Below are 22,809 nucleotides of genomic sequence, written 5' to 3'. Positions count from 1 at the left end.
GCAGACGGGGTCTCGCTTTGTGGGCCTGGTGGCGCCCTGACGAAAGGTCAGCGGTGTAGACGGCCCTGGTGGAGCCAGGGATGGGCGTGCCGGACCTCGGCGCTCAGCTCCTGGAGCCCTCTGTTTCGCGGACACAGAAACTTAACGCTGACACAGCTCGCACTTTGCTACCAGTGCTGATCTAGGCGCTGTTACCCGACCCGGACCCGCCCCTCTGCCTGCTCCTCCCGAATTAACTACTCTTCCAGACCCTCCTAGGCTGCCAGATCCATTCTGAACCAGTCTGTCCTTCCCAAAGCTAGTCCATTGTATTCCTCCCCTGCAAAGGCTACACGATTTCTTTGAAGCCTTCATCGTTATACGGCTGTCCTGCAAACATGAGCTTGATAACCAACCCGCAGCCCGTGGTTCTCAAATGTCAGCACCTGGACTGGAGGTATCAGAATCCCCTGAGGAGTCCGACCCCAGCTATTATGTCTGGAGTAGGGCCAAGGAATCTGCATTTTAGCAGGCCCCTAATATACGCGGTGCTCCCAATCCCTGGATCCTGAGCCAGCCCTGGATTCTTGGCGTTTGTCTCTTAATATTGCCTTCTATTAAGTCCTGAATGAACTCCAAACTTCCCAAACTTTGGGGAGCTGAAGAACCCCTTTCTCCATCCTTGAGAACTCCAGCTCCCAAATTCTTAGTGTCCCAACTTATGAGTTATAGTTTTCCTAAGAATTCTCGATTTTTATAAACTTACCTGCCAGCCTCACACCTTGGAGATGTCGATTTGAAATGGATCACCTGCCAAGCACTGAAGACTTCACACTGAGTGATAAGCATGAAAATTTGGAAATTTATGGAGAGAAACATAGACCTGAAATTTAGGGATTTAAGTGTATTGAATATAACTGACACTCCTCCTTTGGCAAATAATGGGCCTCCATGTGCCCAGTAGCTAGGAACCTCTCTCCCTGGAGAAAAGGCTTCCTCCGGGAGTCAGTGAAGGACAGGGAAGCCTGGAGTGCTGCAGTCCAAGAGGTCGCAAAGAGTTGGACACGACTTAGCAAACAAACAACACACCTTTCTGCCAAACTTACTGCTGGACCCTCTGGCCCTGTAGAACTCATGCCCCTCCCCACATTCACCCGCTATCCCTCCCCACTCCTGCCTTCTCCTGTCCTAACTTGTAAGTATATAAACTGTAAGAAAGAATGTACTGTTTTCTGGGGGCAAGTTGACTTCCCAGCTGATACGCAATAGTGTGGCTTTCTCTGGGACTACCATTCACTATTTACCCTTCCTAGTACATGCACAAACCATTAAGAGATGTTCATGAATAGGCAGAGCAGTGTCTTTCATCCTTCCAAAGAGAGCTCTCTGCCCATATTAGACAGCTGCCTGCCTTGCTCCCAGGAAAGAACAATGCTGTGATTCCTAGGCCACAAAAAACAAACAAAAAAAAAAACCCAGCTTAAACAAAAATACTCCAAAGAACTTGATAGTCTGAAAATCCAGAGTTCAGCCTCAGCTCTACCAATGGTTAGCTCTGTCCATTTGGACAAGTCACTTCTCCAGGTCTCAGTACCCTTCATCAGCCATTCAAGAGAGTACCTGGCCCACAGCATGTATGTACTCAGCAATTTTTTATTAGTCAATATTTTCCTGGCTGCAAAAGCTCTTCAGGTAAACTAAAATTCACTTACCGCCCCCCATCTGTCTTGCTCAGTTACAAAATAAAAACTTTTAACTTTAATGCTGGCTTGTATTTAAAACAATATTGTTCTATAGACCATTTGTGCGGTCCTTAGCTCTAATGTTTTGCATCACTAATTCTGATTTTTTACTATGAAAAGTTTAGGGTCCCCATCAGCACACTATTTTGACTGTTTACGTAACAGCAATGCATGTTTGTGTTGCAGACATGTTCTAAAAATTCCAAGGGCAAATATCCCTGACTGCCTTTTGCAGGTTGCACAATGGCTCTCTTTTTGATTCTCAGAAAAGCACACTGCAGGGGAATGAGGAAAGAAAAAAAAACTTGTTCACAAGGCTTCATGTTTATTTAATTTTCTACTTTTGTTCTTTATTATTATTATTATTATTATTATATATTTTTGGCTGCACACATGTCTCTTGGAATCTTACTTTTGCAACCAGGGATTGAACATGGACCATGGCAGTGAAAGCACTGAGTCTTAACCACCGACCGCCAGGGAATTCCCTAATTTTCTACGTTTAAAGGTTGCTTGATCACCCTTTCCCTCTAAGTTTCCAAAAGAAGAAAGAACTTACCTTTCCAGCAGTTTTAACACAGAAATGAACCTTGTTCTTTCTACTTTGGAGGGACTAAACTGGGATCTCCCTTCCAAGTGATGCCCCATTGCCCCTTTATCTACTTATACCCAAGAAGTAGCGTTTTCTCCTTATGAAGATGAATGTATAAATCAAGTTTAGCCTTTTTAAGATGCTTATTTTAAAAATCAGCAAATTACCTATATTAAAGCACAGCCATTAATAATCATTTTTCTCTTCAATTCAACCTGTGTTCATTTTCTGTTGCTGCTGTAATGGCTCCTGAGCTACTGAGGCCCTCGGTCCAGCACCCCACAAGGAACTACATGAGTAAGCCTGAATTCAGACCTACCCCAGTGGAGCCCCAAGATGCTTGTAGCCATGCAAGACTGAGCAGAGGACCCGCCAAGCTTCGCCTACATTTCTGACCTGCAGAGACTACCAGGTATTAAACTGCTGTATTTGTGGGTAGTGTGTATGCAGTGAGAGATAACTAATGATTATCACAGTAAGTTGATGGAATCCACTGGCTTTCAAGAAAGGTTCAGAGGTGCTGGTGTTCACTCAGGGAGACATCGCTCTGTGTTGGTGCCCCCGTCTCTTGGCCCACAGCACAAAGGCATGTGCATTTGGCATAAAGGGCCGAATGTCTGGCGGGTTTGCCCATAGGAGGGAGCTGAACAGGGTTACCTGGAGCCCCCAAGCTCTCACTGCCTGACTCAAATGCCCTACCCTCAAGACTTGGGAAGTGCCAATAACATCTCCACCCCTCTTAAAAAACAAAAAAAAACTGCACCAAGGGAATCTCTGTCCAATATCTAAAGATAACTTCTGTTCTCAGTTGTTCCCTATAAGACAGGAACTTTATCCTTAAGAAGGAAAGAATGGGAGAATCTAGTCCTTCAGTCACAGCAGGACTCAGAGAGCAGGAACGCTTGACTTTCCACTCACTGTCTAGAGCAGTCTCCAAAACAAGCAGGAGAATCCACTGGGATGCAGGAGAAAACATTCCTTTTAAACAAAATTAAGAAATTAAGCTTTATTAATATCCACTTTACAAACTGACCCTGGGATGCTCTGAGTCCATGTGGGCCAGCCACGTGTCAGAGCAGCTTTGAGAGAATGGCTTGTGAGCTGGCCCAGTGCAGAGGGCCAGGCAATGGCCGCCCCGTTTTCCTTCACTGCTGGAATGTCGCTGGGTGCTACTGCAAATCTCAAGTCCTGGTTAACAGGATGTGAAAGTGTTAGCCACTCAGTCGTGTCCAACTCTCTGCGACACCATGGACTACAGCCCTCCCAGGCTCCTCTGTCCATGGAGTTTCCCAGGCAAGAATACTGGAGTGGGCTGTCATGCCCTTCTTCAAGGGATCTTCCTGATCAGGGATGGAACCAGGGTCTCTAGTATTGCAGGAAGATTCTTTACTGTCTGAGCCACCAGGGAAGCCCTAACAGAAATGTACTGATTATATTATCTGTTTGTTAATATTAACCAAAATTAGCCCTGTAGAATGCTCAGAAAAAAACAGTATCTAAATGCTAATATGTGAGCACAGGGAAACTTCAAGTAAAATAGTGGAGCTGACTCTGTTCCTGTCTCTAGTATGTCACATTAACCATTGATCATTGTGGTTTTTTTTTTTTCATTTTACCTTATAATAAAATTTAGCAAGATTGGCAAAAAAGATTTTAAATTATCAAAAGGATAATCTGAGATACAGTGAAACGTGCCCTAAGTGTAAGCTCTGTCTTCAGAGATTTGCTGGTGATGGTAGAACCTGTATAAACCTTATAAATAAATTATATGTGCATGTATATATAAATATATGCAACCCTTTACCAACAGGGCACATAATCAAAACATTTGAGGGGAAAAAACAAAACAGAAAAACAACACAAAATACCTGGGGGGATTCCCTGGCGGTTTAGTGGTTAGGACTCGGTGCAAAGGGCATGGGTTCAATCCCTGGTCAGGAAATTAAGATCTCGCAAGGTATGTGCCACACCCCCCCAAAATTTGGAAACCATGGGTCTACAGGATTCTGTGACATTTTCTAACCTAAATATCAGAGTCTGGAAAGAACCAGGAAGACCAGCCTGATCCAGGAGTACAGATGTTAAGAGAAGAGAAAAAACCAGAAAACAAAATAACTAAGTTTATTCATCCTCCTCCAGAGAATGTTTTCCCTGAAACAGTTTCTCTGACACCAGGCCCAGCTTCCATACCTGAGCTGTCAGGACCCTCCCTCCTTTTACTTCCCCAGGAAACCCAGACCTTTGGAAACAGATGCTTGAAACCAAACCAGAGTGAAACACAGTGGCAGGCCCTCCACAATCCCAGTCCTAGGACGTCCAAGCTGCCACAGAAGAGGCTGTTGGGAGCGGCCTCTTGTTCCAAGAGGAAGCCCCCACTGCTGCCGTCAGCGGGAGGTCACTAGTCCTTTTAGGAGGAAGGGCTTTGCTGCCTCCAGGATGTCCAGTTTAGGGTCCAGTGAGCGGCCAAGCCCCTCCAGCACCATGATGGCAAACACGATTGAAGCAAAGTTGCTCTCAAGCTTTACCTGAAACAGAGAAACAGGGGTTCTTTCCGAAGCCCACGGATAGACGGAGAGTATCCTGAGTTAACAGGTCAACATCCACTCCTGACAAAAAAAACAGATGATTTTTATCATCTATGTAATACTCTTACAGATAAAGGACAGATATAGTATGGACCTAACAGAAGCAGAAGATATTAAGAAGAAGTGGCAAAAATATACTTCATGACCCAGAAATGTATTTTTTCTAAGAATACACTGTATGACCCAGATCACCACAATGGTGTGATCACTCACCTAGAGCAGACATCCTGGAATGCGAAGTCAAGTGGACCTTAGGAAGCATCACTACGAACAAAACTAGTGGAGGTGATGGAATTCCAGTTGAGCTATTTCAAATCCTGAAAGATGATGCTGTGAAAGTGCTGCACTAAAACTCAGCAGTGGCCACAGGACTGGAAAAGGTCAGGTTTCATTTCATTCCCAAAGAAAGGTAATGCCAAAGAATGTTCCCACTACCACATAGTTGCACTCATCTCACATGCTAGCAAGGTCATGCTCAAAATTCTCCAAGCCTGGATTCAACAGTACGTGAACTGTGAACTTCCAGACGTTCCAGTTGGATTTAGAAAAGGCAGAGGAACCAGAGATCAAATTGCCAACATCCGCTGGATCATCAAAAAAGCAAGAGAGTTCCAAAAAAACATCTACTTCTGCTTTATTGACTACGCCAAAGTCTTTGACTGTGTGGATCACAACAAACTGGAAAATTCTTCAAGAGATGGAAATACCAGACCACCTGACCCACCTCCTGGGAAATCCGTATGCAGGTCAAGAAGCAACAGTTAGAACTGGACACGGAACAACAGACTGGTTCCAAATCGGGAAAGGAGTACATCAAGGCTAATTACCCTTGTGCACCCTGCTTAATTAGCTGGATGAAGCACAAGCTGGAATCAAGATTGCCAGGAGAAATATCAATAACCTCAGATACGCAGATGACACCAGCCTTATGGCAGAAAGTGAAGAACTAAAGAGCCTCTTGATGAAAGTGAAGGAGGAGAATGAAAAAGTTGGCTTAAAACTCAACATTTAGAAAACTAGGATCACGGCATCCAGTCCCATCACTCCATGGCAAATAGATGAGGAAACAATAGAAACAGTGAAAGACTTTATTTTTCTGGGCTCCAAAATCACTGCACATGGTGACTGCAGCCATGAAATTAAAAGACACTTGCTCCTTGGGAGAAAAGTTATGACCAACCTAGACAGCATATTAAAAAGCAGAGACATTACTTTGCCAACAAAGGTCTGTCTGGTCAAAGCTATGGTTTTTCCAGTAGTCATGTATGGATGTGAGAGTTGGACTATAAAGAAAGCTGAGGACCGAAGAACTGATGCTTTTGAACTATGGTGTTGGAGAAGATTCTTGAGAGTCCCTTGGACTTCAAGGAGATCCAACCAGTCCATCCTAAGGAAATCAGTCCTGAATAGTCATTACAAGGACTGATGCTGAAGCTGAAACTCCAATACTTTGGCCACCTGATGTGAAGAACTGACTTACTGGTAAAGACCCTGATGCTGGGAAAGATTAAAGGCTGGAGGAGAATGGGAGGACAGAGGATGAGATGGTTGGATGGTATCACCGACTCCATGGACATGAGTTTGAGTAAGCTCCAGGAGTTGGTGATGGACAGAGAAGCCTGGCGTGCTGCAGTCCATGGAGTAGCAAAGAATCAGATATGACTGAGTGACTGAACTGAACTGAACATTCTTTTCCCTATCCAGTCATTTTCCCCACCATCCCATCTATTCACCCAACCCCCCCACCCACTAGAAATAGTAAGAAAAAATCTGGGGGATGCAGTGTGTACAGCTCTTCTCTAAGGGAGGTGTGTGAGTATGTGAATGACTTAAAAAATACTAAAGTGAAAAGTTCACAGCCACACCAGAAACTGGGCTTCCCTGGTGGCTCAGCAGTAAAGAACCTGCCTGCCAGTACAGGAGACTTGGGTTTGATCCTTGGGTTGGGAAGATCCCCTGGAGAACAGAATGGCTACTACTCCAGTATTCTTGCCTAGAGAATTCCATGGACAGAGGAGCCTGGTGGGCTACAGGCTATGGGGTTGCAAAGAGTCAGACACAACTTACCGATTAAACAACAAACAACACCAGAAACTATAAATCTAAATATGGTCATTCTTTGAAATCCACAGTAGTCTTTTTGAGACCAAGCACACCTGGCTTTGATCAAATACAGCAGGGTTTCTTCCCCTTTGGAGCCAGGTTAACAGTAATAATAGTTTACATGGATTACCCAGTTAATCCTCAACTTCATTATGCCCGTTCAGTGGATAAGGAAGCTAAGGCTCAGGGTGGCTGAGTGATTTGCTCAAGTCCTCTGGGTGAAGAGGAGTCTGTTTGTTGTTAGTTTTAGTCACCAAGTCATGTTCGACTCTTTTGGGATCCCATGGCCTGTAGCCCGCCAGGCTCCTCTGTCCATGGGATTTCCCAGGCAAGAATACTGGAGGGGGTAGCCATTCCCTTCTCCAGGGGATCTTCCCAAACTAGGGATTAAACTTATGTCTCCTGCATTGACAAGAGAGTTCTTAACCACTGAGACACCAGGGAAGCCCACATGAGAAGGAGTTGAGCCAGGATTTAAACCTAGAACAGGAATCTGCTTTCAGGTGGACAGAAGGTCAGGAAACGGAAGAATGACTCATGGGGAAATAACCTTTGATGAAAGTAAAGGGTCTTTTCTCAGTTAAGGCCCAGAAAGCTGTCTGAGGGGTCAGATGGGCAAATCAGAAGAAAGCAGCGTGCTACATATGCACACTCACGGTGGGAGTGTAAAATCGTGTAGACTTCTGTGGGCTGAAGCCTACCAGGCTCCTCCATCTATGGGATTCTCCAGGCAAGAATACTGGAATGGACTGACATTCCTTCTCCAGGGGATCTTTCCAACCCAAGGATGGAACCCAGGTCTCCCGCATTGCAGACAGACGCTTTACCCTCTGAGCCACCAGGGAAGCCCTGTATAAATCTATATTTTAGTTAAAAAAAAAACTATATCATCTAGCAATCCCAGTTCTGTGTAAATATCCAAAAGAATTTGAAACCAGGATCTTAAAGCAATATTTGCACCCTCGTGTTCACTGCAGCATTGTTCTTAGTAGCCAAGAGGTACAAGTGGCCCAAATGTCCATCAGAGGATGAACAAATAAAGAAAATATGGTTAAGTACATACAATGGAATATTATTTGGTCTTTAAAAAGGAAATCCTGTCATCTGCTGCAACATGCATGAACCTCAAGAACACTCCATTGAGTGAAATAAGCCAGTCACAGGACAAATACCATATGATCCTACTTATAGGAAAAATCAAGAGTCATCAAAACCATGGACCTTCTGCTTGCCAGGGGCTCAGGGAAGAGAGACACGGAGTTTTTGTTCAGTAGGAATAGGGTTTTTTTAGAGATCTAGAGATCTGTTCCACAACTGTGTGGATGTGGTTGACACTGCTGTACGGTACACTTGGAGGTGGGTAGGGGTAAACTGTATATTAGTTTTTAACCATAATTTAAATTTTTAAAATTATTTTAAATTAAGCGCCTGGTGAAATATTTGAAGAGAATGGCTGTACTTGGCCCTCTCTCTGCTCTCCCATCCTGGGAATCACGATGACAACAGCAAACATCTAAAGCACTAGTAACCGTTGTGTCCCACACGGGTGTGAGGAAGGCTGTGTACCAATGGGGGCCCCAGGGCTAAAGAACAAAGTCACTGGAAGTGGGGCTCCCTGGTCAGGTGGCCTCAGGGGCCAGGGCGAGTTGCTTGGTGCCAGCCTCAAGGAATGTTGGGATTAAATCAGATACTAATAAATGTTATACAACTGAATTAGGTGGCTAAAGGGAGGTCAGAGCGCACTGATCACCGTGTCACGGCCTCATCTGGCCCTCCTGGCAGCCTCCAGGGACTTGGAGAGGCTGCCCAGGTCAGAGCTGGTGGGCACTGAGCTGGCTATGAGCCTCACCCTCCCCGTCCTAAGCAAATGAACTCCCAGGAGTGTGTTTTCATTTCCAGCTCTCTCCAAGCCAGCCCCCAGCAATGATGAAAGCTTTCCCTAATCCTAACATGAAATTTAATTCATTTTTAAAATAGAACTTGTCAAAGCTCTTAGAAAGCATAAAGTTTTTCCCCCCGAACCCCACCAATGATCAAAGGAAAACCTTGCTGGACATCAGGGAGTAGAAACAGCACTCTTAGCAGAGGGATCAGTGTGCAGAACGTTTCTAAAAGAGATCTTCCATAAGAGAAAAACCTGCCACAACCCTGAGGCCACTTGCCTTCCCCACAGACCTCCCTCCTGCCTGACCAGAGAGCGAGCTCCCCGCCCAGGCCTCACCTTGTGAGTCATCAGCAACTTAAAGACATTCGAGAGAAGGCTGGAAACTTGAAGCTGGAAAACAGAACAAAGAGCCTGAGAGCTACTGGGAGCCACTTCTCTCCCTTACCTGCCCCTCACCCACCCACACATCCACACCCACACCCACACCCACCCCAGTGATCGGAAATGGACTGCCTGACAAATCCCCAAAAGGACTACATTCACACAAGCCCAACTTCCATCTCATGACTGAGTTCAAAGACCACCGCCCCCCCAGGAGAACTAGCCTAGAGGCCTCTTCCCCAGCACGCCCAGCACATACAGAAATCACATGGGAATAAATAAGACAGGCAGTGCCAAGGGCCAGCTGTCACTCCTCACTGCCCGGGGGCCACCTCTTGTTCTGACTCGATCTGGCTAGAGTGGACTTGGGAATGAACTTGGGAAGAAAAGTCAGCTTTGTTAGAACTGTGTGCAGAATTCAAAGTGGGCTCCACTTCAAGTAAGGGCTTCCCTGGTGGCTCAGATGGTAAAGAATTCGCCTGCAATGCGGGAGACCCGAGTCCAATCCCTGGGTCCGGGAAGATCCCCCAGAGAAGGGAATGGCAACCCACTCCACTATTCTTGCCTGGAGAATCCGCTAGACAGTGGAGCCTGGCGGGCTATAGTCCGTGGGGGTTGCAAAAAGTCAGACACGGGTGAGCAACTAACACTTTCACTTTTCTGCTTCAGGTCTAAATAAAGGTTGTGAACACTAGGTGAGTTCTTTGTCTACTCAGGGGCCTCAGTGCTCCCTCCCCCACCCCATGCTCAGCTGAGCTCCATGTAGATGAAGCTGCAGAACAGCACCCGGGTCTGGACAGGTGTGCAGTATCACATGTATCACCCCCTCCCCCGGCAACCGCCCAGGAGAGCCCAGTCAAGGAGCCACTCTTGAGAGTTGGAGATTTTAGTGGGCCTCCTTACCCCTGGAGGATGTGGGCAGAGGAAAAGGTTTGTTCTTTATCTGCCTTAAAACTCAAGCCATGGGGTAGGAGGTGGGAGCGAGGTTCAAGACGGAGGGGACATATGTATACCTATGGCCAATTCATGTTATGTATGGCAAAAATCAACACAATATTGGATAAGCAATTATCCTTCAATTAAAAATAAATAAAAAAAGAAAAACTCAAGTCCCCTCAAGACCTCTCCCTTAGACCTGCAGTTTGCGCTGTCCAAGGGCAAGCTCGGTAAACACCCCAGGAACCCCAGCCCTCCAGTGGCCTGCTCACCTTTTCCAGGGTGATGGTGTTCTTCCTGGCCTGGGTCACCAGCCGGGCCATCTCAGCCTTAAATCCCTCCACGTCCTCGCACTCGCTGGCCCGGGCATGGTGCAGGATGAGCTCAGCCACCCTTTGGCCCTGGAAGATGGAAAAAACATGCTAGAATCAAGAGGGCCTAACCCTGGATTCTCTGCCCAAACGCCTTCAGATCCTAGTTCTTTCCACCCCAGTTTCTCTACCCTCCTGCTTTTGCACCCCACCCTCATCCATTTTTAACTTTACCTCACTGCCTTCCAATAATACCTGGTTATCAATCAAAGCCTTTTGATCCTTTTGAGGCGAGGCCCCACCTGTGCTCAGCACAATCAAAGGCCAGAGCTGTGTGGTCTCCTTTGTCTCTGAGGCCACACAGGCCCAGTGGCTGAGTCTGGGCCCTGTTGCTCACACTCCTCACGGCACTGCTTGCCAACCAACCGGCCTGGCCCAGAGGCCTGGCTCCGGGGCGGACTAGCCATACTCTCCTCGAGGGCAGTCTTCCTGCCTGAGCAGAATTCCCCACTCACAGCCTGCTGGCTCCTCCTCCACCCAGGATGCTCCAAGGTCTTCCTAACACCCACCTGGCCCCCTTGGTCATGGCCAGGGAGCCAAGCTCTTCCTCCTTGACTATGACCTTCTTCCTTTGCCCAAACCTGTGCAGAGGAGAACCTCCCAGCCCCCACCTACCACTGCACCTCGGTCTTTAACCTTGGCCCGGGGACACTTTCAAACTGGCTCAGACTCAAGCCTCTGGTCTACCCACCTCCACCCCTCCTCCACCCCAGAAGCCTCCTAAGCAGGGGCTTCTCTCAATTTTGCCCTTTTTTCCCAGGTTTGTTTTTCTTTTTTTCCCCAAAAAATTTATTTAGCTGCATCGGGTCTTAGGTGCGGCATGTGGGACCTTTAGTTACGGTATGCTGACTCTTAGTCCTGGCATGTGGGATCTATTTCCCTGACCAGGGATTGAAGCCAGGCCCCCTGCACTGGGAGTGCGAACCACCAGGGAAGTCTGTCCAGCTCCGTCTTTCCCTGGGTCTTTCCTGCTGGAGAATTCACTGTCACCCTTGATGTGGCACTTTAGGTTGACTCTCATAAAGGTTTCGCTGAGTCCCTTTTCCTAAATAAGAATCCTCAACCACTCGCCCCTCAGAGGCGTGGGATGAGAAGTGAAAACCAGTCATCTCCTCCTGCCCCAGGTGTCTTCCCACACCTGGAGAGTAAGTTCCCTGAGCCGCTGCTTCTTTCCAGCCCCACCTTCTCAAAGCAGATAGCACACATTTGGGGCCGCTATTAGTCAAGAAGCTAGCATTTCCAAAGCCCAACTCTATAGTGACTGAGGAAAGAAGAGAAACCACCAGAACACCACTTGAGAAGGAGGCATTTCTTCCCGTCATCCTAAATCATCTGCTGCCGGGAACAAGCCTGTTCTATGGACCCTCGATGGCTTCATCTCCTGGGCTCCTCTTCCTCCTCCCTCCTTCATCTCTCTGAAGCACCCTTGGCAAATGCCAGCATTAACAAGAATGACAAACCCTGAGGAGCCCGGTGGTTTAAAAAAAACTCAGCTCCAACCACCTCTCCCTCCACCTCCCCTCCAGGGCCCGGCGGACCTCACCTGGCCCATGGCCACGGCCATGAAGACAGCCCGGAAGTTCCTCAGGTCTGCGGCCTGCAGCTCGGCCACGATGCCGGCGTCCAGCAGCACCAGGCGCAGCGGGCAGCGCGCCGGCGACACAGCCACCACCAGCGCCTCGCAGACGTCCACCGGCTGCAGCCGCGCCTCCGGGCCCTGGGCAAGACCGTCGGCGCCCTGGACGAGGATGTTCCCGGGGTGAAGGTCCGCATGGACGAAGTTGTCCACAAATATCTGCAGAGAGACCAGAGCTACTCCAGGCTGAGTCAGCCTCACCATCCCACCTCCACCAGGCCACTCACGGAAAAGCTTCCAGGGTGACGGCGAGTTCCCGGAGATCTAGGACAAGGCGGAGAGGCGGCACGCTCCCCGCCGTGAGCTCACCATCTTCAGGAGCATGTTGATCCCCAGCCGCGCAATCTTCCTCTTCACGTCCAGGGGAATCCCTGCGTGCTGGTAGCTGGACACGGGCACACTCTCCTGTGAGGAAGTCGGGGTGAGAACCGCTTCAGTCGCACAGCCCGCGACTGCGCAGCTCCTCATCCTCCCGGGGACACACAGCTGCTGCCTTCCCTCTGACTGGGGAGTGACCCGAAGCGTTTTTCCTTTCCTATAATGCCTGTGAATCCGTCACCCACAAATGAGTTGTAACCGACGTTTATGCTTCCCTTCTGTAATACGTCTCAAAAAGTCCCATAGGTTCCCCAGGGAGGAAACCCACTGACTGCCGCCCACAGGTAAGAGAGGCTGTGAGGTCAGGGTGAGCTTGTTTCTAGTCAAGAATCAGCCAACAGGGACACGAAGGAGCTCTGTGACCTCACTGGAGGAGAAAGAAAAGGAAGAGAGAAGAAAGGGGACCTGCTCCATAGGCACCTGATGCAGGTCGGTTATTTAATTGTCAAAGCAGCCTATTGAGATAGATCTTGGAATCCTTAATTAACAAATTAAAGAACTAAAGCCCAGAGAGTTTAAGTAACTTGCTCAAAGTCACACAGCTAGCAACAGTGGATCATTCAGGCCACTCCTCTGGGTCTCATTACCATCTTTACAAAGGAAGCTGGACCAGAAGACAGCTAAGCCCATAAGGCCCTTCTCTGTGTGGAGGGCGTTTTGCATTCAGTGTGTCATTGACTCCTAAGACAGGAAGGGTATCCTGCTGTTCTACAGGAAGTAACTGAAGCCACCCAGCAAATATTGGGTTGGCCAAAAAAGTCATTCGGGTTTTTTGTAAAAGTGTACGGAAAAACCAGAATCAGATACAATTGGCAGAGCAGACTTCCAGCAAGTCTGAGGGCAGGGCCAGGCTCTTCCCGCCTTGCTACCCTACCTCCCACCGTCAGGCGGCTCCAAACCCCTCTTAGACTCAAGCCTTCCTGTGCAGCAGAGACAACCTGGCTGTGAGTAAAGGGCAACCGGCTAGGGGAAGCTCTCACTCTTACTTCATATGTCTCCACCAGGACATCCTTGGTGACGAAGGGACGCAGAGGCGTGGGGAATTTGACGGAGTTCACATTCAGGAAGTTGCACTGGAAGAGTTCAAGATTCCGAGCCTCGTACCGCAGGTCGATCTACAGACAAGTGGAGAGAAGAGGTGAGGGAGGGGGTAGTCTGGGCCAGGGACAGCAACGCTGAACCCCCCAAGAGCTGGCAGAGCCTGAGACTCACCTGCCTGCCCCAGCTAACCTCCTGCAGAACTCCCAGGACACTTGAGGGTGAGGGCTGCCCCGGAAGTCCCAACCCCCCATCCCTCCCCACCACATGACTCCAAGCTGCAGACAGCAGAGACACTGGAGAACTTATCAGAGTTCATATTCACCCCGCCCCCAGGAGTCCCTGCAGAGGATTCCTTCTCTCTCACCCTTCACACCCATGGGAGACTCGCTGCCATCAGCTCTGCAGCCCTCACCACGCTCAGAGCTGTTCTTTTCTATCCCACTGTTCCTCCCAAGGTGACTTGAAACCAGTCACCTGAACCCTAACAAAGGTGTCTTAGTTGGGCTCCCTGTCCCCCACCTCCCCTCTCTACAATCCATCTGCTAGTGCCCCCCACCACCTGCAGGATGGAGTCTGCATTGGTTAGGATGACGTCCGAGGTGGGTCATGGTCTGGGCCCTGCTTCTCCCTCCAGGTACATCTCTTGTGATATGGCCTCCTTCTTTTACAGCCCCAAACTCCGGCTGCACCCAATCTGTAGACCGGGAATGTCCCAGCCTGCCTAACACTTCCCCTCTGACTGCCTTCTGTACTCCACCTGACTGGAATGTTCTTCCCCCATTGGGTCTAACTGCGGACACTCTCCTTTCAAGACTCTGCTCAAGTCTGGGGAGCCTGGACCCACAGGGTGGAATAACCACTTCCTCTGTTGGGCCTCGGCTAAGCCCAGCTGAACCCGTAAGAACTCCTATTGTAACTAGCACTTGTGCTACAAATATTTCACATCAGCCCTCCTCCTCCTAGTATATACTTCTTGGGACCAATCAGGAGGGCACATTTGCCCAGCCAGGACTGGGTCCCACCATCACAGGAGATTCAGGGAACCCCACTTGTTTTCTTAGTTCACCAGATCCTAACAGTTTTTAATACTTGTTGTATGAATTTATAAATGAACATCCATCCCCCTACATACACCCAGACTCTAAGCTTTCAAGCCAGGCAGCATTATGAGACCACCGAGAGCTACAGCTGGTAGGAAGAGTTGATTTTTAAGGCAAAATGGGGTGAGTTGTAGAGCTGTAGAGGTCTGAACTTGAAGTGATGGGATCTCACAATGTGTATCAGACTTCTTGAAGCAGAACTGAAGCTCAAGCGGGTGGTGGAACTGAGAGTATAAACACCAAGATGGGTGTTGGAACAGCAGCTATTTTTCTGTTTTAATTTTATTATCAAAAGTAGACACCTCCATATCATAAAGCCAAGCTTTCTAAACATGAAAATGCATCACTGGGGCTTAAAACCCTAAGTCAGACGATATAAATGAAGATTGGGCACACGGCCTCTGAAAGCCTGTCAATTTCTGTGCCAACTGCCAGGAAGCCAGCACAGATGGCTCCTTGGAGCCCTGAGTGACTCCACTGTGTCTACTGAGTCTGGCTCCTTAAACAGGTGTCCCAAAGGCCCTGCACAGGGCCCTTGTCTACTCATTAAACCCCAGAAACAAAGGAAAACCAAGGCACAGTATGTGACTTCGCCGATTCTTCTCCTGGAATGTGGCCATTGATTGCAGCACAGATAATGCTATCTGTTCCACCAGACTCATTTCGTTTGCAGCCCAGGCTCTATGCAAGACCGCCTTCCCCAAATTCCCTCGTAGTTACACTGGGCCTGACATGTAGCCTTGGAAGAAGTGAAGTTCATCATTTCCAGGCCTGGCCACAGAATCCTTTATGTGACGCTTCATGGTCTCTCTCCCCATTCCACACTAAGCCCAGATGACTAATTTTGGAGGAAACTGGGTCCCTGAATAACAATGGAGTGGAACTCCCACCTGCTCCCTCAGTTTACCTGCATGGAACTTCCACAGAATAGCAAGAAATAACCTTGCTGCCTTAACTCAATGAGGTTTGGATATTCTTTGTTATATCAGCTATCCTGACTAATATTCTACATTAGCCATAGTGCCCTGGGAAAATGCTCATCCATTCAGCATTTACTAAGCAGCTGCTAACAGCAAAAACTGTCGTGTGCTATTTACGATTGAGAGAAGGCGAATTCACCTGCTGCACCATAAGCTTCTCAAATTCCTCCACGATCTCAGGCAAGCTGAGCCACTTGATTCCTGGCAAAACTGTGAGGACCCGGCTGCCCATCTTCATCAGCAGCAGGTCCATCTGCACCTGAGCGAGCAGGCCAGGGTGCAACACCTGCCAAAAGAGGAACAGTGAGACAGAGGAGGGATCAATCAGGAGGGCACATTTGCCTAGCCAGAGCTGGGTCCCACCATCAAAAGAGATCTAGGGGACTTCCCTGGCAATTCAGCAGTTAAGACTTCATGCTTCCAATGCAGGGGGTGCAGGTTCGATCCCTGGTTGAGAAACAAACGTCACATGTGCCTTGTGGTGCAGCCAACATCCCCCCACAACCCCCTGAAAAAAAAGGACAATCAGCTGGCCGAGGGGAAGCAGGTCCAACACCCATTCCTTTGTGCCTTCCTGAGGGGCAGGAGGGCAGCTCCCCTGAGCGGCACTCAGCTTTGCTGGGAAGAACAGGTTGGCCTCCCTTCCAGATACACTGAGCTTAGATCAGCGGCTCCCAAACATCAGCGAGCATAAAAGCCAACATGGGCTGCTTAGTAAAAGTGTGGACCCCGAGCCTCCTCCAGGACCTACTGAATCAGACTGGCTGGGAGGCCAGGTGGAAATCTGCATTTTACTGAGTGTCCAGGTAACTGAGTCAGGTAGTCCCAAGCCTGCAAAATACTGCTCTAGAGTTACAGGACTCCAGAGGTGAGATGGAAAGAGCTCTGGGTTTCAAAAACTCCAGTTCTGCAACTCATCTCCTGGATGAAACTGGACCGGCCACTCAACCTCTTCTCAGCCTCCTGTTCCATCATTTAAAACACGCAGATAACAGCCTCTACCTCCACCACAAATCCTTTTCAGAATAAAGTGGAATATAAATAAACATGTAAGAAAAACTAGTACAGGGACTCCCTTGGTGGTCCAGTGGCTAAGACTCTGGGCTCCCAATGCAGGGGGCCCAGGTTCAACCCTTGGTGGGAGAAGGAGATCCCGCATGCCACAGCTAAGAACCAGCACAGCCAAATAAATAAGCAATTTTTTTTTGAACCTGTTTAAAAAAAGAATGCCCATCTCAGGTACCTCATACATATGAAATAAAGCATCTGACTTGATGGGCACATATACTCCTTTAGTCTCCCACAGAGCACAGGGAAACTTCAAGATACTTTGGACAAGTGTTTCCTAAACATGCCTGATGTTGCAACTCATTTGCAGCAATTATAAAAGGCCAGGTCAGGCTCTCCCCTTAGAAATTATGATTCAGCCTGTCTCAGTAGGCCCCCGTGGGAGGGATTTTTCTGTGAGGGTGAGAACACCAGGGTATTGGCTACTAGGATCCGCTAGTTCTCCTGGGGGTGTTCGGATCAGGGATGGAAAGGTGTGGAGAGGCGAGATGAGGGAGCCGGGCAGGGGTGACTGGAAATGAACAGAGAAGGAAGCTGATGTTGTAAAAATGAACGCTGCCCTCTTGGACTCGCCACAGTAACACCTAACCTAGTCTCTCCCATTTATCCTGACCCCAGAGCCAAGAGGTCAGCTGGATGGATGATAGGTCCTCCCCCCGCAGAGAGAGCCAACACCAGAGCCTCTTCATCTTCCTTTTTCAGGCCATTCGCATCACTCTCCTTCAAGCCAAGAAATTAAACAGCTTGTGTGTCACAGGTACTCAGATAATGGTCAAGCTGAAAGAAATCAACGGAAGGCAACGTGGGGTAATTTGCAAAGGGTTGTATCCTGACCTGGGTAGCTCGGTGGAGTTGGTGAGGTTTTAGAGATGGGAGGGCCTGGCTGCAAACATTAGAACACTTACTTTCACAGCCACCGGGACAAGGTGATCTGGCTCCTGTTCATGGGCGGTCCCTGAAGCCTGAGACAAGGATGCATTGGATCCAACCAGGTCCGGTTTAGGGAAGAGCAGCCTTTCTACAAATGACTGGTCGGCAAGACTCTCTTGAGGCCTCCCGGCCTTCTCCAGGCGTCCAGAGAGCTCGCCCAGCCCCCCAGCTGCCCCAGTTTCAGAGAACTGCAGTATGGAGGCCGTGGCCAGTCTCTGGATGCTGTCGTTCTCCAGGAAGGCAGGATTGGCACGCGCTTTGTACACTTGGGCCACGCAGCCGGAACCCACTGGCTCTTGCTTCTCAAAGCAGAGGACCCTCCCCCAGTCCTCCCCAAAGGCCTGGCGCAGGATGTGTTCGGTGTGAGTCCAAGGATGGGGCGACACCTGGACGTGCAGCCTGGAGAACTGGGCGCAGAACGCCTCTGAGAAGAGATCCCGCCGGGTGCTGGCCCACTGGCCCAGTTTGATGTAGGTGGGGCCCGAAGTCTCGGTGGCTTTCAGAAGCAGGTGGAGCCACAGACTGGAGACACTGGGAGCCAGGTAGGTGAGGGGATAGAGTAGGAGGAGAGGGAAGAATTTTACCAAGAGAGCCCCTGCTCTGAGCCAGATGCGCACGTGCAGGAGGAGCCAGCCCAGCCGCCCCTCCGGAGGGACTCTTTCCAGCGGCCCATTTTTAGCCAGGTCACTCCAACTGGTGGTCTGCCGACGTACGCTCTCCGGAGCCCCCTCGCCAATGTCCTCACAGGTGGAGACGAGTTTGGGCAAAGTGCCAAGCAGAAGCCAACAGAGTCTAGCCTTGCGACAGCCCCCAGAGTGTCTCAGAAGGCCGACTTCCTTTCTGAGCGCAAAACCTCTCAGGTGCGCCAAGCAGACCCTGAGAGAGAAGCGCCAGGGGGTCACCATCCTCTCCCAGAGGTCACGGCCTCCGTTGCCTGCCTCCACTTAAGGAGGGCCCATCTATGTTCCTTCTTTCCGTAAGGAGGACATGAGTCCGGGCCTCCGCTGAGTATTCCGTTTAAGAGCGGGGCGGCAGCGAGATGAAGGGGGCGCGCAGACCTGGCCGCCCGTGTGCAGTCCCCAGGACAGGGACGTGACCTGCGCGAGGTGGCCGCGCGGGCGGAGACGGAGCCGGGCGACCGCAGGGTCACCGCGCACGCCCGCCGGCGCCAGAGTGCACCCGCCGAGGGCCAGGACGCAGCAGGTCTGCGCGGAGAGGGGCTCGAGGGGGACAGATCGGAGGGCCGCGGTGCGGGGAGCCTGGTGGGGGTGAGGAAGAACCAGATAAGGCGAGGGGTGGAGAGCTGGGGCCGGGGGCGGGGGCAGCGCTAACGGCGGAGGACCAGGGCAGCGAGCGCGCGGTGGGGAGGAGTCGGGTGGGGGCTCCAGAGAGCCGAGGTCCCAAGGGCACTGGAGGTCTGGGCGCCAGGGGCGCGGAAGGGGAGCGGAGGGTCGCGGAGCGGAGTACCGGAGATCGGGACCCGGGTGGGCCGGGGGTCCGAAGACCCGGGATCTGGACCCGGGGGGCCGGGGAGCAGGGATCCAGACGCCCAGGCCGCGCAACGCGCGTCTTCCGGGACCGCCCGCCTGCCCGCCGGCTCGGGAACCGCCCCTTTAAAGCGAACGCGACCCAGACTCCGGCGGAGATTTACCCGGCTCACGGGTCCTGCTGCTGCTGCTGCTGCTGCTAAGTCGCTTCAGTCGTGTCCGACTCTGTGCGACCCCATAGACGGCAGCCCAGTAGGCTCCTCTGTCCCTGGGATTCTCCAGGCAAGAATACTGGAGTGGGTTGCCATTTCCCTCTCCAGTGCATGAAAGTGAAAAGTGAAAGTGAAGTCGCTCAGTCGTGCCCGACTCTTAGCGACCCCATGGACTGCAGCCTACCAGGCTCCTCCGTCCATGGGACTTTCCAGGCAAGAGTACTGGAGTGGGTTGCCATTGCCTTCTCCGCCTCGGGTCCTGGGGTCCCACAAATAGAATTAACGCCACACACGCCCTCCACACCTGGTCTCTCCACTGTGTGTCTGTCTCTCCAATGACATTGTAGCTTTCCTTACAAAGAGCGTGGAAACGCGGAACGCCGGGTAAATTGACAGCCGGTTCCTGAACACAGGTCTGGTTTTCAATAGAGCGGGACCGGGAGGGTGGTGGGAGGAGCGGGGTGGGGGGTGTTGTCCTTGGACGGCGGGATTCCCAGGCTGCCCTGATTTGAGGAACGTATTTGGACCCGGGGCTGTGGCTCCGTAAAGAGTGATCATTCATTCAGCCAAGTCTATATTTCTTAAACTCAATCTAATATTTATCGAAGCTCAATAATATCTACCGTGCGAGGTCCTGGGAACATCTAAACACACATCCTGACCTGGCAGGCTTATCACTTTTGAGGAAGATCCCACCGTGAAAGAAGGGAACAATGGGGACGTGGCCGAGCTGGGCCCTGCGGGGCTCCTGGACACGAAGGTCTCTTTGTCCCTCATTTCTTGTAGGCAAGACTCCAGCCTCCACGACCTTCTTTTAGTCCCAAAGGTCAGAACAGTTGCTAATCAAGGGAGGAGCAGCCAGGAAACCACCTGAGGCAAGATCAAAGGGTCATCAAGAATTAGGAGACCTAACCATCCAAGCCCCTGCACACCCTAACCTTGTCAGCAACCTCACCTTTTTGAAACTTTGCAGAAGAAGAATGCAAGACTGTTAGCATCTTGATCCTTCTCAGGTAGGCTTGCTGGACTGTAAACCCCTCCCTCTTTACCAGCGAGGGGGGCACAGTTCTTGAGGCGCTAGCCTACTGTGTCCCCCCTTTGTCTGGCAAACTAATAAAACCGCTCTTTCCTTCTCCTCCATAACTCTGTCTCCATATTTCTGTTTGGCACTGGTGCACAGAGCCAAGATTTGGGCAACGAGGAGAATCCCCCAGGATGGCAGCTACTTGGGAGAAGACGGGAGGGTGATACGAGTGGGAGGGTGTTCAGCCGCAGAAAGAATTAAGCCCCCAAATAGGAAGGTGTTTGGTGTGAGGTTCTGGGGGAGTTTGTTTAACTATGAAGAACCAGAGAAGGCCAGATAGCTCTAGAAAGCAAAGAGGAGCAGAGCAGAGCTTGGAAATCAGCCAGGACAGGAGGGAAAAGCCAGTGGGCTTCTACTCTGCTGTTTGGGACTTGGAGGCTGACTGCGCTGGGGTACCACAGTCACCTCTACATTCACGACCCTTTATCTCCACGTGGGTGACAGCCTTCCAGAGAAGTCTGCCAGGGACTCACAAGTGGAATGACTGTGGAGACATGGCCCATGCCTGCTGCTGGAAGTGTGCCTGCCACTCACAGCCTAAGGATTGCGGGAAAACTTGGGGACTCCTGCACTGCCAGCTAACAATCCAACTCCCACTTCCCAAGATGTGCAGACCCTTTTGAAGTTCCCAAGACAGAAGTCATCCTTAACTCCGCTGGTTTTAAGTACGGCCAGCCATTAACTATACTCTCCATTTTGTACCCTCAGAGTACAAAATGAAACAGGGAAAAGGCTAACAAGAGTTTTGCCAAGAGAATCCACTGGTCATAGCAAACACCTTCCAACAACACGAGAGACGACACTACACGTGGACATCACCAGATGGTCAATGCCGAAATCAGATTGATTATATTCTTTGCAGCTGAAGATGGAGAAGCTCTATACAGTTAGCAGAAACAAGACTGGGAGTTGACTGTGGCTCAGATCATGAACTCCTTATTGCAAAATTCAGACTTAAATTGAAGAAAGTAGGGGAAATCACTAGACCATTCAGGTATAACCTAAATCAAATCCCTTAGGATTGATTATACACTGGAAGTGACAAATAGATTCAAGGGATTAGATCTGATAGACAGTGCCTGAAAGAAACTATGGATGGAGGTTCATAACATTGTACAGGAGGTGGTGATAAAAACCATCCCCAAGAAAAAGAAATACAGAAAGGCAAAATGATTATCTGAGAATGTTGGGTGCCGGCGTGAGGCACTCCGCCCATGGCAAAGGTCATGAGGAAGGAGGCTCGACATACGCAAAGGCGGGATGGAGCCTCAGGAGTCCCCCTGGAAATCCTCAAACATCTACCCCCATAACCAGAGCCTGCCTACTTTACTACTTTGTGCTCTCACCTATACCTCTGACTTTATGGGGGGCTGTCCCCCACCACCTCTTTCGGAGAAGGAGTTAACTTAGAGCTCCAGTTAATAATAATTCCTGGGCGTGATAGGAGTGTTTCAACCTACAAACTCCTCTGAAGGTTCTCTAGCCTGCCTGACACGCTTGTCCGGCCACATGTGATTGCTCACAGCCTCCCAACCGTGAGAGGCACGAGATGCTTTAAACCTTCTAAAAACAGGTTCCTTAGAAAAGTTAGAAAACCATTAGTATAAGTATAGTGGGCTGATTAGAAATTGTATTGGTGAAGGGTTTTTCATTTGTTGAGCCAATGTTTGTTGCTAAGACTCCACATCCCCTGCCCTTACACACATTAATGAATATGTAGAAGAAATAAGTATTAACCTTTGATATAAATCACATTATACCTTAGGCTAAGTAAATTCTTTCTTTAACTAAAACCCACTACACCCTCACCCTATAGGAATGTAACTTTATTTGGGTGGCATCTGTTTTAAGAATAATCACCCTTGGAGAAAAAAGTGTTCTGGTTGACTGACCACTGTCACAAGGAGAGGGTCATAAATTGTCAGCAGGCCCCCCTGGCCAGAAGATGATGTAACACCCCTAAGACCTCTGTATACATTTGTATGAAGCACCTGACTTTAATAAAAGTCAGGACTGCTGTCCCCACGTGACTTTTGTATAACATCTCAGTGTATAAAAACAGACTCTGGAAAATAAAGAATTGGGATCAGTTCCTCGAAATACTGGTCTCCCCATGTCTCTCTCTCAAATTCTGGCTGAGTCTCCATCTGGAGCGCGGAACCCACCAAGCTTACTAATTTTGCCTGGACTTCTAAGATCCAACTGGGGAGGCCTCAGTGTCTCCTCTCCTTCGGGAGAACGGAAGGATGCCTGCGGCCTACGTAAGTGGTGCAAGCTTCTTGTCTTGAAGTTTTATTGGTTTCCCACGTAAACCAAGCT

General features: G+C 49.8%; 1 protein-coding gene and 2 long non-coding RNA genes across 4 annotated transcripts; 2 read left to right on the top strand and 1 right to left on the bottom strand.

Annotated features, from left to right (window-relative positions):
- Positions 1–4,415: 4,415 nt before the first annotated feature.
- Positions 4,416–19,281, bottom strand: ADCK2 (aarF domain containing kinase 2). Of its 2 annotated transcripts, none has more exons than NM_001205658.1 (8): positions 17,683–18,612; positions 15,849–15,995; positions 13,575–13,703; positions 12,520–12,615; positions 12,118–12,369; positions 10,476–10,604; positions 9,223–9,276; positions 4,416–4,838 (listed from the first exon to the last, which is right to left on the bottom strand). In NM_001205658.1, exons 1-8 carry the CDS (start codon positions 18,610–18,612, stop codon positions 4,698–4,700), a joined length of 1,878 nt encoding a protein of 625 aa, NP_001192587.1. In that variant the 3' UTR covers positions 4,416–4,697. The 2 variants fall into 2 exon arrangements, with proteins under 2 accessions (NP_001192587.1, XP_010802879.1); XM_010804577.4 differs by having other exon boundaries at positions 4,418–4,919; positions 17,683–19,281.
- On the top strand, positions 13,641–15,127 carry LOC132345136 (uncharacterized). The gene is made up of 2 exons (XR_009494277.1): positions 13,641–13,726; positions 14,300–15,127. It is a non-coding gene; the product is annotated as an uncharacterized lncRNA (long non-coding RNA).
- A 568-nt stretch (positions 19,282–19,849) lies between the features above and the next one.
- LOC104972256 (uncharacterized) lies at positions 19,850–22,590 on the top strand. The gene is made up of 2 exons (XR_806381.4): positions 19,850–20,419; positions 20,935–22,590. It is a non-coding gene; the product is annotated as an uncharacterized lncRNA (long non-coding RNA).
- The last annotated feature ends 219 nt before the right edge of the window (positions 22,591–22,809 follow it).

The sequence above is a fragment of the Bos taurus genome, chromosome 4 (genome assembly GCF_002263795.3).
Source record: "Bos taurus isolate L1 Dominette 01449 registration number 42190680 breed Hereford chromosome 4, ARS-UCD2.0, whole genome shotgun sequence".
Lineage (NCBI taxonomy): Eukaryota > Metazoa > Chordata > Mammalia > Artiodactyla > Bovidae > Bos > Bos taurus.
The sequence above is the reverse complement of the archived record's forward strand: the minus strand, read 5'-3'. Positions and strand labels throughout refer to the sequence as shown.